The 13,518-nt window shown below is 51.0% G+C and overlaps 2 protein-coding genes across 2 annotated transcripts in view; both read left to right on the forward strand.

Annotated features, from left to right (window-relative positions):
- The first annotated feature begins 2,794 nt into the window (after nucleotides 1-2,794).
- TM9SF1 (transmembrane 9 superfamily member 1) lies at nucleotides 2,795-8,210 on the forward strand. Its single transcript, XM_056863377.1, has 4 exons — nucleotides 2,795-3,079; nucleotides 3,689-4,502; nucleotides 5,623-5,896; nucleotides 7,772-8,210. The coding sequence occupies exons 1-4, from the start codon at nucleotides 2,861-2,863 to the stop codon at nucleotides 8,163-8,165; spliced, it is 1,701 nt and encodes a 566-aa protein (XP_056719355.1). The 5' UTR covers nucleotides 2,795-2,860; the 3' UTR covers nucleotides 8,166-8,210.
- A 3,427-nt stretch (nucleotides 8,211-11,637) lies between these two features.
- IPO4 (importin 4) overlaps nucleotides 11,638-13,518 on the forward strand; it is a 31,076-nt gene continuing 29,195 nt past the window's right edge. The window contains exons 1-2 of the mRNA XM_056863357.1: nucleotides 11,638-11,682; nucleotides 12,920-13,006. Coding sequence (XP_056719335.1) covers nucleotides 11,638-11,682; nucleotides 12,920-13,006 — 132 coding nt within the window. The remainder of the gene's footprint in view (nucleotides 11,683-12,919; nucleotides 13,007-13,518) is intronic.

The raw sequence follows: 13,518 nt of genomic DNA on the forward strand, positions 1-13,518 counted from the left end.
CCTTCAGTTAGGTCACAAGGTCTACCGGAAACCAACTCACACAGATCGCTACTTACACAAAAACTCCAACCACCACCCCCGACAGAAAAGAGGAATAATCAAAACATTAATGGACCGTGCAAGACGGATCTGTGAACCACAGTTTCTCAAGGAAGAAACTAACCATCTAAATCACGCACTGCTAGCAAACGGCTACTCCAAGAATGAAATCAGAAGGGCCATTGAACCAAACAAAAATCAGAAAACTCAAGAAAAACAGTCTCCCATAGGAAAGGTATTCTTGCCATTTATTAAAGGAGTCACTGATAGGATGGAGAAACTTTTGAAAAAACATAACCTACAAACAGTGTTTAAACCCACCAAGAAAATACAACAAATGCTACGATCAGCAAAAGACAAAAGAGACCCCCTCACCTCTGCAGGAGTATATCGTATACCTTGCAGCTGTGGAGAAGTTTACATCGGGACCACAAAACGCAGCATACAAACAAGGATAAAAGAACATGAAAGATACTGCAGACTTGGCCAACCTGAGAAATCAGCAGTGGCTGAACATGGACTGACACAAACAGGACACAGGGTCTTATTCCAAGACACTGAAAGACTGGACAGTTCTACCAACTATTTTGTCAGATTGCACAGAGAAGCCATTGAAATTCACAAACATCAGCACAACTTTAACAGAAAAGAGGAGAGTTTAAGAATGAATAAGGCTTGGCTTCCTGCCCTGAAAAACCTCCAGACAAAGACAACATTCAACAATAGCCATACAGATTAGTTTTGGATTACACACATTAACAGATCACTTCAGGATACAATGGTTCCATATTAACATACCATATCCTCATTAGCACATTATCTTGATACTTACAGGACAATACTTTTGCAGGACAATACTCAGCTCAAACCCAACCCCTTTCTGACTATATATTACTCTTTCTACACCCTTGACACTGAGAGACACTGTCCTTCAGTGTTACTACTCTGAAGATGCCTGCCACAGTTGCTGGCGAAACGTCAGGAAAGAAAATTCCAAGACCACGGTTACACAGCCCGGATAACCTACAAGAACCAATGAGGCTATCGTATTTTGGTCACATCATGAGACGACAAGAGTTACTGGAAAAGATAGTCATGCGAGGAAAAGTTGAGGGCAGCAGGAAAAGAGGAAGACCTAACAAGAGATGGATTGACTCAATAAAGGAAGCCACAGCCTTCAATTTGCAAGATCTGAGCAGGGCTGTCAAAGATAGGACATTTTGCAGGACTTTCATTCATAGGGCCGCAATGAGTCGGAAGCGACTTGACGGCACTTAACACACACATAATGCCGTCCACCCTCCAAAGCAACCATTTTCTCCAGGGGAACGGGTCTCTGTCGACTGGGGTTCAGTTGTAATTCTGGGAGACCTCCAGCCTCCAGCAGGAGGTTGGCAACCCTATGGCAGAGAGAGCTGAGCATTAAATGTCTCCCAAAAAATCAGCCTTGCTCAAAGGCATGACTCCGCCCCCCCCCCCCAAAAAAAGTCCCCACAATGTTGCTGGGTTGGCTCTTCAAGGGAGACAGGCAAGGGCCATTCATGGGCCTTGCTGGAATGGTGATGTCCAAAGTTATGGGGATGGAATCTGGGGTGAATGTAGATGTTGAGAACTTCCCCTCCAGCCCAAGCACGCACACACTGCTGCCTCAAATTCACACACATGGGAAGGCTATGTTTTTGTGTCACCTACAGCGATGCTGAAAGCCACAGGTGTCAAGAGTCCTGGGCTGATGCATGTTACTTATTTGCTTCCTTTATGCCCCACTTTTCTCTCCAATGGGTACCCAAAATAGCTTATGTCATTCTCCTCTCCTCCGTTTTATCCTCACAACAACCCTGGGAGGTAGGTTAGGCCGAGAATGCATGACTGGCCCAAGGTCACCCAGTGTGCTTCCATGGCAGAGAGGGGATTTGAACCTGGGCATCCCAGATCGGAGTCTGACACTCAAACCATGACACCACGCTGGTTTGGGGATGGTGGCCTGCAGGCCAGCTGGGGGAATAGACCAGCTTGGCTGATTGATTTTGAAATTAAGCTCGAGTAAGATTGTAAGGATGGGACCCGTTTCTGACTTAATATATCAGGACGGCAATTCCTGTGTTGTTATCAGCATCACGGATAAAAGAGCTTTATCCTGGCTTGGCCCATCTTCACTCCCTGAGACGTTGTACTTTTCGGAGGGGAGCCATGTTGGTCTGCCGTGGAAGACAGCTGGATTTGAGTCCAGTAGGATCTTAAGAGACCAGTGAGATTTTTGGGGTATGAACTTTCGAGAGTCCAAACTCCCTGCATCAGATACAGGAGTTTGGTTGGTTGGTTGGTTTTAAGAATGTAAATCATTTTTATTGCTTTACCTGCCATTAGGACAATCTATAACAAAAGGAATATATTAGTACATACAGTAAGTCAGACTTATAGTCAGGTAACAATACAAAAATGGTCCTCTGGTTGACTATAACACTCTAGGGCAGTAGATTTTAAAATTTGCTAAGGTGGCCTAGCAAGAAAGATTATCTCTACAGCCCTGAATGTTAGCTAAGGCAAACTATACCAACTGTGGATTCACAGATACAGGAGTTTTATCATCCCAAATTAGCTGTGGCTGGAATGCAAATCAAAATTATAGCTATGCAGCGAAGGAGGAAATTCATTGACAACTCGCTTTTCTTTCTTCCCAGCTCGTCTCCCATCCCTCCCCTCCCGCCCTGATACCAACCCCACGATGGCCCCCTGCCCCTTCCTTGTCCCTCTCTTCTCCCTCCTTTATCTCGCCTCCGTGGCTTCCTCGGAGACCCACTATCAGCGAGGGGATCCAGTGATGCTGTATGTCAACAAAGTGGGGCCGTACCACAATCCGCAGGAGACCTACCATTACTACCAGCTCCCCGTGTGCTCCCCGGAGAAGATCCAACACAAAAGCCTCTCCCTGGGGGAAGTCCTGGATGGGGACCGCATGGCCGAGTCCATGTACGAGATCCGGTTCCGCGAGAATGTGGAAAAGAAGGTTCTCTGTGAGATGAAACTCTCGCCTCAGCAGGTATGATCAGTCGGGACGTCTGGATTCTGACGTCTGGTCTGGTCTAGTTTCTCTGAGTACAGTGTGTTCATGTGTTCAGGGCTCTTCTTATGTACATATGTTTTTAACATCAGGGGAAGGCCTCGGCCTCTGGGCCCTGTTGTTGGACCTCCAGAGGAACTGGTGGGCCACTGTGTGAGATGGTATGCTGGACTAGGTGGACCCTCACTGGTCTGATCCAGCAATGCTCTTCTGATATTTTTACTATGGTAGGATAAGCTTTACCTATGGAATCTCCATCTTCAGAGGCAGTCAACCTCTAAATCCCAGTGCCAGGAGGCAACGTTGGGGAAAGCCTCTGTGCCCTGTGGCTGAGCCTCTAGAGGAACTGGTTGGCCACTGTGTGAGACAGGATGCTGGACTAGGTTGACCCTCACTGGTCTGATCCAGCAGGGCTCTTCTGATGTTCTTATCAAGGGAAGGCCTTGGCCTCTGAGCCCTGTTGCTGGACCTCCAGAGGAACCAGTTGGCCACTGTGTGGGACGGTATGCTGGACTTGGTGGACTCTCATTGGTCTGATCCAGCAGAGCTCTTCTGATGCTCTCACGACTGTGTCTTTCTCTGCGGCAGGTAGAGCGCCTCCGGCAGGCCATTGAGGAGCTGTACTACTTTGAATTTGTGGTGGACGACCTGCCCCTCCGTGGCTTTGTGGGGTACATGGAAGAAAGTGGGTTTCTGCCCCACAGCCACAAGATCGGGCTGTGGACCCACCTGGATTTCCACCTGGAGTGGAACGGCGACCGCATCATCTACGCCAACGTCAGCGTGCGCGACGTCAAGCCCACCAGTCTGGATGATGTTCGGGGGCCCGGCTCACTCTCCGTCGCCCACACCTACAGCGTCCGCTGGTCCGAGACCGCCTCGGAGCGGCGCGGGGACAGGCGGGGGAGCCGCGGCGGGGATGATGGCTTCTTCCCTCGCACCTTGGAGATCCACTGGCTCTCCATTATCAACTCCATGGTGCTGGTGTTCCTCCTGGTGGGCTTTGTGGTGGTCATCCTCATGCGAGTCCTGAAGAACGACCTGGCCCGCTACAACCTGGACGAGGAGGCCTCCTCCTCGTCTTCAGGGGACGACTTTGACCAGGGGGACAATGGGTGGAAGATCATCCACACCGACGTCTTCCGCTTCCCGCCCTGCCGCTCCCTCCTCTGCGCAGTCCTTGGCGTGGGCAGCCAGTTCTTGGCCTTGGGCACGGGCATTATCGTGATGGCGCTCTTGGGCATGTTCAACGTCCACCGGCACGGGGCCATCAACTCCGCTGCCATCCTCCTTTACGCCCTCACCTGTTGCATCTCCGGTTATGTGTCCAGCAATTTCTACCGCCAGATCGGGGGCGAGCTCTGGGTGTGGAACATTCTCCTGACCACTAGCCTCTTCTCCGGTAAGGCTCCTGTCTCACTGGGTTCTCTTGGAGGACAGCCGACAGGACCCCTCCTTCTTTGAGAAAGGCCTTCCGTTGTCCTGAAGGAGTGGGTCAGTCTCCGCTTCCTCTTGAAATGTGTCTTCCTTCCTTCCCCACCTTCCCCCCCCCCATGGGAATCCAAAGCAGCTGACATAAGTTCTCTCTTCTCCGTTTTATCTTCACAACAACCCTGTGCGGTCGGTTAGGCTGAGCATGTGTGACTGGCCCAAGGTCACCCAGCAAGCTGCCATGGCAGAGGTGGGAATCAAAGCTAGGTTTCCCATGTCCTAATCTGACGTGCTAACCACTCTGAACAGCTGAAATGTATTTATCAGCAGTGTGTGGGAACAAGATCTCGGGGTACGGGTGGACTGTAAGTTAAATATGAGCAGCCAGTGTGATGCTGCGATAAAAAAGGCTAATGCGATTTTGGGGTGCATCAGCAGAGGCATAACATCCAAATCACAAGATGTCATAGTTCTACTGTACACTGCATTGGTCAGGCCGCACCTGGAGTACTGTGTGCAGTTCTAGAGGCCTCACTTCAAAAAGGATGTGGACAGAATCGAGCGGGTGCAGAGGAGAGCGACGAGGATGGTCAGGGGCCTGGAGACCTGCAAGGGAAGGCTGAGGGAGTTGGGAATGTTCAGTCTGGAGAAGAGGAGGTCAAGGGAGGACAGGATTGCTCTCTTTAAGCATCCTTGAGGAGGGCAGGGAACTGTACCTGTTGGCAGCACAGGATAGGACTCGCAATAATGGGTTGAAATTGTGGGCGGAAAGGTACTGGCAGGATATTAGAAAAAAGTTTTTACAGTAAGAGTTGTTGGACAGTGGAATCAGCTCCCTAGGGAGGTGGCGAGGCTCCCCCTCACTGGCAGTCTTTAAGTAGAGGCTGGACAAGCACTTGTCAGGGATGCTCTAGACCGATCCTGCATTAAGCAGGGGGTTGGACTAGATGGCCTCTGTGGCCCCTTCCAACTCTGTGATTCTATGATTGTAACCCCTACAGTCTCCTGCTGCCGCTGACCCTGGTGCTTCCCTCTTTCTCTCTCTCTCTCTCTCTCTCTCTCTCTCTCTCTCTCTCTCTCTCTCTGTTCAGCTCCCTTCTTCCTGACCTGGAGCGTGGTCAACTCGGTGCACTGGGCCAACGGCTCGACCCAGGCGCTGCCAGCCACCACCATCTTGCTGCTGCTGACGGTGTGGCTCCTGGTCGGCTTCCCCCTCACGGTCATCGGGGGCATCTTTGGCAAGAACCGGGCCGGCCCCTTCGACGCGCCCTGTCGCACCAAGAACATCGCCCGGGAGATCCCTCCCCAGCCCTGGTACAAGTCGACCCTGGTTCACATGACCATCGGGGGCTTCCTGCCCTTCAGGTGAGACTCCCCTGCACCGAGGGGAGGGGGCACTTTCTGGGTCGCCAGCCCACCCCCTGCTTCCCTTCCTGTGCCCCCCGCAGGACTCGCCTGCCCACTTATGATGGGGGAAATAGCTATACGTCTCTTGGAGCCCGCCTGTGCCAATCCAATTCCAGTTCACAGGAAGTCCTGCCTCCCTGATCAGCAACTTCCTGCCTCCAAGATGCTGACGTTGCCCTGTTTTGTTTTTTATAGAGAGACCATTTAGCCTAGTGGGCAAGAGAGAGCTGGAAATAGGTGTGGGAAGAGCTAGGTTTATTGCATTTATTTTTATTAATTCCTTTGTCCCCTGCCTTTCTCTCTGATGCAGCTTACATGGTTCTCTTCTCCCATTTTATCCTCGCAACAACCCTGCGAGGTAGGTTAGGATGAGAGGGTGTGACTGGCCCAAAGTCACCCCTCGAGCTTCCATGGCAGAGCAGGGATTTGAACTTGGGTACACCTTTGGCCAAAGATTTGTGGGTTGCCCTCAGTTTCCCCATCTGTATAAGGGGAGTAATAGTGATTTGCCTCATAGCATTATAAGGGAGGACGCAAAAAAGAAAATGTAAAGTGTGTCTAAATCAGAACAGAGACATGGGGTGATCGTAAGTTCCCCAGAATGTATGTGGTTTGTTCCCTTATTTAGAAAATATGGTTTGCTGTCTCGTCAGACACTTTCTCAAGGTTGCTCACAAAGTAGAATTAATATAATGAAATCATAAAAAATAACAACGTAAACATTGTCAACAATAAAACAAGCTAAGGGCATGACAGCAGCATAAAACAAGACCCAGCAGCCTAAAATGGTCTTAATATTTTTGTAAGCCTCCTTAAACCATGAGAAGAGGCAGGATATAAATATTTTAATAAATAAATAAAATAAAAGTAAAATGCTACTCCTGCAGTAGTTCTTATGGTAGAAGCAGAGCATAAAACCAGCCAAAATAGATGGAACCCCTCACTCAAAAGCCCAGGTAAAGAGAAATGTTTTTGGGCTGGGGGCCTAAAGGACACTGAGGGTAAATATCAGGTGAGCCTCACAGGGGATGGCAGTCCAGAAGTGTGGCACCACCACTGAAAAGGACCCGTTGCCACTTGCTTCACCTCTGCAGGGAGAATAACAGAGAACAGGGCTTGCAAATTGGCAGAACGGGAGGGAGAGGTATTTCAGCTACTCTGGCCCGCCATTGGTTACTGCCGCCCAGTGCTTTGAATCGAGTCCGGAAACAAACAAAAAGCACTGGGTGCTATGATCCCTGTTTCCTGCTCCCAGCAATAGCCCAGCAGGCTGAAGTTTCCAGATCGTTTTCAAAGGCATGATGCATGGCAGGGGGGATGGTGATAGAAGTCAACAATGCAAGGTAAGGGGAGAGTGGACAGGGAGATGCTTTTCTCCCTCTGTCGTAATACCAGAATGTGGGGTCATCTGCTGAAGCTGGAGTGTGAGAGATTCAAAACTGATAAAAGGAAGTGTTTCTTCACACAGCCCATAGTTAAATGGTGGAACTCCCTGCCCCAGGATGTGGTGGTGGCTGCCAACTTGGAAGGCTTTAAGAGGGGAGTGGACATGTTCAGGGAGGATAGGGCTATCCATGGCTACTAGTCAAAGTGAACACTAGTCATGATGCTCACCTATTCTCTCCAGGATCAGAGGAGCAAGCCTATTCCATTAGGTGCTGTGGAACACAGGCAGGACAATGCTGCTGCAGTCTTGTTTGGGGGCTTCCTAGAGGCACCCGGTTGGCCGCTGTGTGGACAGACTGCTGGACTTGATGGGCCTTGGCCTGATCCAGCAGAGCCTTTCTTATGTTCTTTTGATGGGTCTTGACATGTCCCCATCTCTCTCGGCAGTGCCATTTCTGTGGAGCTGTACTACATCTTTGCCACGGTGTGGGGCCGGGAGCAGTACACCCTCTACGGGATCCTCTTCTTCGTCTTCGCCATCCTGCTCAGCGTGGGGGCCTGCATCTCCATCGCCCTCACCTACTTCCAGCTGTCGGGCGAGGACTACCGGTGGTGGTGGCGATCCGTGCTGAGCGCTGGCTCCACCGGCCTCTTCATCTTCCTCTACTCAGTCTTCTACTACTCGCGGCGCTCAAACATGTCGGGCGTGGTGCAGACCGTGGAGTTCTTCGGCTACTCGCTGCTCACTGGCTACGTCTTCTTCCTCATGCTGGGGACGATCTCCTTCTTTGCCTCCCTCAAGTTCATCCGCTACATCTACGTCAACCTCAAGATGGACTAAGCGGTCGCCCACTTACTCTGGGCTGGTGCCTGCAATAAAGCTCGGCTCTCCCATTGGCTGAGATTGGCGTGGCTCAAAGCGGTACCTCCCAACCTGTTGGCTAGCCTAGGCCTAACGCAAGGAAGTACTCTTCGCCTTGGCCGAGGAGCTCAGTTGAGTTCTCTGAAAACTTGGTTACTTTCTGATCCACCTTTCTGTTGGAGGGGTGTGTTTGAGAGCTTTCCGGCTGTTGTTGGCAGTTCTTCATCAGGAAGCGGGGAAAATGGTGTCCTTCCGCTCTCTTCTCCTCTCGGTTAGGACAACTAGCCAGTCAGGGAGCCCAGTCGATCTAGCCAATTAGGGACTGCTGCATATTTCTCCCTCTCCTCCCCCACTACTGTTATTATTCGAGATCACCAATGTGTGCTGGGGTAGAAGCACATTGCTCTGCTCTCGCTGGTTGAAGCGTGACCAAGTGCCTTGGCACCGTTATGCCATGGCTGTTTTCCTGTTGGCCGAGGTATCTGGCCAGTTGAGGATAAACCAGGCCCTGTTCCCCAAGCACCACTTCCTGACCAATTGGAAACTATGAAGGGTTCCCCTCCCCTCTGCCTTGAGTTATCTCCATTGGATTCCTTATACATTGGTTGAGGTCAGTCACCCAAACTTTGTAACCAGGGGGAAAAACCTCCCTAACTAATGGAAGGACAGGGAGGGCTGGCCTCACGGATGCCAACTGATGACCATGCCCTGTTCCTTGACACTTCCTCTGCAGGGTTCCAGGTTTGGTAGCTCGGGGTGACACTCCCTGAATTTTTCCTTGACCTTCCTTGGGGCCGAGGGTGAAAATGGTCCTTTTGTGGGGCGAGAAGTGTTCTGGAACAATTGTCTAAATGGGGCCAAGGCCAGTCTGTCTGCACCGGCAGGGTCCTCAGTGCATGTTGGAGGTAGGAGAGTTAGTTGTGAGCGGTTAGCCCTGTTCAGAGGCTGGGTCTGTGCAGTACGTCTCCAAAGAGGATTTGCTAGCTGCCCCACGTCGACCTGGCAAAGGGAGCAGGGAGCCATTTCCTCGGGATCCTTCACTGCTGACTGCCTCTCTTCCGCGCTTGGACCTCGCCAGGTGTCTGGGACTTATAGGATGGGAGGAGAGCAGCTGCCTCCTCCCTTTCCACACGGGTGGAGAAAATGGCTCAAATTATCTATGAAAATATATATATGAGGAATTCTGTATATTAGCAAGAATTGGTTGGGTCTCTTTTTTGTTTTGTTTTTTTGTTTGTTGTTCCAATGGTTTCTTTTTACAGATCTTGAAATGCAACTTTTATTAATAAAAGAACCCCTGCATTTAGACTTGTGAGTGTTATCTCTTTAAACTTGAAGGTCATAGAATCATTGAGTTGGAAAGGGCCATAGAGGCCATCTAGTCCAACCCCCTGCTCAATGCAGGATCAGCCTAGAGCATCCCTGACAAGTGCTTGTCCAGCCTCTGCTTGAAGACTGCCAGTGAGGGGGAGCTCACCACCTCCCTAGGTAGCTGATTCCACTGCCAAACAACTCTCACTGTAAAAAACTGTATTCCTAATATCCGGCCAGTACCTTTCTCTCCCGCAATTTAAACCCATTACTGCGAGTCCCATCTTCTGCTGCCAACAGGAACAGCTCCCTGCCCTCCTTTAAAGTGACAGCCCTTCAAATACTTGGCGCTATAAGCCTTGTTATTTACAACAGCTCCCTGTGGCATTTTCTCAAGGTATCTTTCCTGTCACCCTTCTTTCCCATAACATTCCTGCTCAGTAGGGCAGAGTGTAATCAAAGCATGGATTAATACAAAATCTAATACAGAAAAGGATTGATTCAAGATCTAATATGGCATGTCCCCTGTCAGAAGGTCCCAGGTTCAATCCCAGCATCTGGAATTTTTGAGAATGTGGATGGAGAAAATGTGCATCTAGATAGCGGCAAATTCAAGGCGAAACCTCCCATGCATAAATGGTATACACCTGGGAGGTTTTGCCTTGAACATAAGAAGAACATAAGAAAAGCACTGCTAGATCAGACCAAGGCCCATCAAGTCCGGCAGTCTGAGAGCGGTTAATCCAAGGCAAACCCTCCCGTGCATAAACGGAACAAGGCAAAACCTCCCATGCACCATGGGCGATAAATGGCCCCCCCAGCCTGCCCTGCAAACGGGCTTGCTGCGCGATGAACGAAAAGGAGCCGTCAAAGGCTTTCATGGTCAGAGTTCATTGGTTCTTGTAGGTTATCCGGGCTGTGTGACCGTGGTCTTGGTTTTTCTTTCCTGGCCTTTCGCCAGCAGCTGTGGCCGGCATCTTCAGAGGAGTAACACTGAAGGACAGGGTCTCTCAGTGTCAAGTGTGTAGGAAGAGTAATATATAGCCAGAAAGGGGGGGGGGGTTGAGCTGAGTCATTGACCTGCAAAAAGTATCAAAGGTAATGTGCTAATCATTGTCCTGTAAGTATCAAGATACTTACTATACTTACTTACAAGGAAAGATTCCTTGAGAAAATGCCACAGGGAGCTGTAAGAATCAAGATACTATAGTCCACAATAGCCATGCGGATTAGCTTTGGATTCCACACGTTAACAGATCACTTCAGGATACAATGGTCCCATATTAACATACCACACCCTCATTAGCACATTATCTTGATACGTATCAAGATAATGTGCTAATGAGGTGTGGTATGTTAATATGGAACCATTGTATCCTGAAGTGATCTGTTAAATGTGTGAAATCTAAAGCTAATCTGCATGGCTATTGTGGACTGTAGTAAGTATCTTGATACTTACAGGACAATGATTAGCACATTACCTTTGATACTTTTTGCAGGACAATGACTCAGCTCAAACCCAACCCCTTCCTGACTATATATCACTCTTCCTACACACTTGACACAGAGACACTGTCCTTCCGCGTTACTCCTCTGAAGATGCCTGCCCCAGCTGCTGGCGAAACGTCAGGAAAGAAAAGACCAAGACCACGGTCACGCAGCCCGGATAACCTACAGGAACCAGAGAAAAGGAGCCGCTTTGCAAATTCCTCTCCTGCTGGGCTTGTGCTGCTGCTGCTGCAGCGAGTCCTCCGGGGCAGCGGGGGGCGCGCGAGGCCCCGTCCCCTCTAGCCCCCCGGAAGGGGGCGTCTCGCCTGCTCCACATGTGCTGGTGGTTGACACGGTTGCCAGGAACTCCGCGCTCGGTTGCCGCTGGGAGCTGCCTGGGCCGGTGGGGGACGCCGCCCCCGACCCACTCTTTCCCGGGGGAGGGGCTGGCCTGGGCCCCCGGCCCTCCGTTCAGGCCCCGCTGCAACTCTCTCCCCCCCCCCCCACGCAGGCTGCCGTTGACGGGTCCCTTTTCCCCTTACAGGGGGGGGGTCATTCTCCCCCCTTTCTTGCCTCCCCCTGGTCTCTTTTACACCGCCCCTCCCTCCCCCCCCTTTTGCCTTGCGCCATGGCAGCCGAGGAGTTCGAAAAAATGCTTTCAGACTTGCTGCAGCCTGACAACGCCGTCATCCAACAGGTAGAGCGGCAGGCGGTTTGGGGGGCGCGGAGAGAGGGGGAGGGTCTTGCAATGCAGGGTGTGTGTGTGGGGGAGAGGCTGCAGAGGGCAGGGGGAGGGAGGGGTGAAGGGCTTGCTCTGCAGGGGGGGACAGCTGGGCTGGGAGCTGTAAATTGAGGACTAGCGCCATGCGGGGTTCTACAGCGTGGTGTGGTGGTTTGGAGCGGTGGAGTCTGATCTGGAGGACCGGGGTTTGATTCCCCACTGCTCCACATGAGCGGCAGAGGCTAGTCTGGTGAAGAGGGTTGGTTTCCCCACTCCTACACATGAAGCCAGCTGGGTGACCTTGGGCTAGTCACACTCTCTCAGCCCCACCTACCTCACAGGGTGCCTGTTGTGGGGAGGAGAAGGTGATTGTAAGCCAGTTTGAGTCTCCCTTAAGTGGTAGAGAAAGTCGGCATAGAAAAGCCAACTCTTCTTCTTCTTCTACACAGCTTGGGCGGGAGTCTGAGGACCAGATGGGGAAGGGGAGGGGACTCCATTTTGACTGCCTCGCATTTTGTTGTAGTTGCATCGTTTTCCACTTCTGTTCTTTGTTCCTCGAGGGTCTCTCCTGTTTGAATTGTGTTTTTTTAAATCTCAGTCTTGGCACACACAAAAAAGCAGACTCTGAATGAAGTAAATAAGGGATACAAGGATGAATGAATGCAGAGGCTCCCTGGGGCTCCCTCCAGGTGTTCCTCCCCCCCCCCCCACAATAAAATATTGTGCCACCATCATGGCCTCGGTTGCCCCCTCCTTAAAATGACTGCCCTTGAAAGGGGGGTTGGGAGGGCAAACGCAATCACATGCATGCGCACTTGCAAAGGCTTCTCTGGACCGGGAGCCGTGGCAGGTTGAAGGGGCGTGTCGGTGACTGGTTTCAATGACATGCACCTGTGTTGCGTGCTGCTAACTTCCAAGGAGGCACACTGGTAGCGCTTCCACACAGCCTGAATAATGCACTTTCAATCGGCTTTCAATGCACTTTAGCGATGGTTTGCAAGTTGTTTTTGCCATTTCACACAGTAAAATCAAGCTGCAAAGTGCATTGAAAGTGCATTATTCAAGCTTTGTGAAAGCACCCTCTAAGGGTATCCTGTAGTCGTGTTCAAGCCAGTGGGACCAAACTGAAGCTTGGAAAATAAAGGAGGGACTTCCATTGGGAGAGGGCTTCTCCCCTCCCCCCACCTCTTCATTTTGGGTTTCTTCCTCCTAGGCGACAATTCAGCTGAAAGAGGCCCTCAAACAGCCCACGGCGCTCCCCCACCTCTGCCAGGTGATGTCAAAGTCTCAGAACCCCCAGGTAAGACTTTGCAGGCCTCCCTTTCTCAACAGGGAGGCGCCGGGGGTCAAGTACTGATTGCTAAGCCCTCCCTCGTAAAACCGCCACCCTTAGGTGTGGGCAGTGGCAAGGCGAAAGGCATTCTGCACGTGCTGCAAAGCTCTGTTTCTAGCTTCCAGGTTTGTGTCTTTTAGGGCTGAATTCAGGCCTGACCTCATTGCTTCTGCTGTCATCGTCCCTCCCCCACACACACAATGGACCCTACCCTTCTTTTCCAGGAGCCATTCTTACTTCACTGCATTCTTCTCATTCTTCTCTGGAGCCATTCTTATCTCACTGCAGATGCTAATGTTCTGCTGGAAGCCATTCTCCCCTGCTGTACTTGAGGAGATTAGATTTTGCATTGTGTACCTTTGCATCCCCACTCCTTTCTTTGCAACACCCTTCCCACCTTGTGACTCAGGGATCTGCATTGTGGTTTCTGAGATTCTACTAGACTCGAATCTAGCTATTCCTCTCAGGGCAGTGCTTCC

Source organism: Euleptes europaea, chromosome 18 (genome assembly GCF_029931775.1).
Source record: "Euleptes europaea isolate rEulEur1 chromosome 18, rEulEur1.hap1, whole genome shotgun sequence".
Lineage (NCBI taxonomy): Eukaryota > Metazoa > Chordata > Lepidosauria > Squamata > Sphaerodactylidae > Euleptes > Euleptes europaea.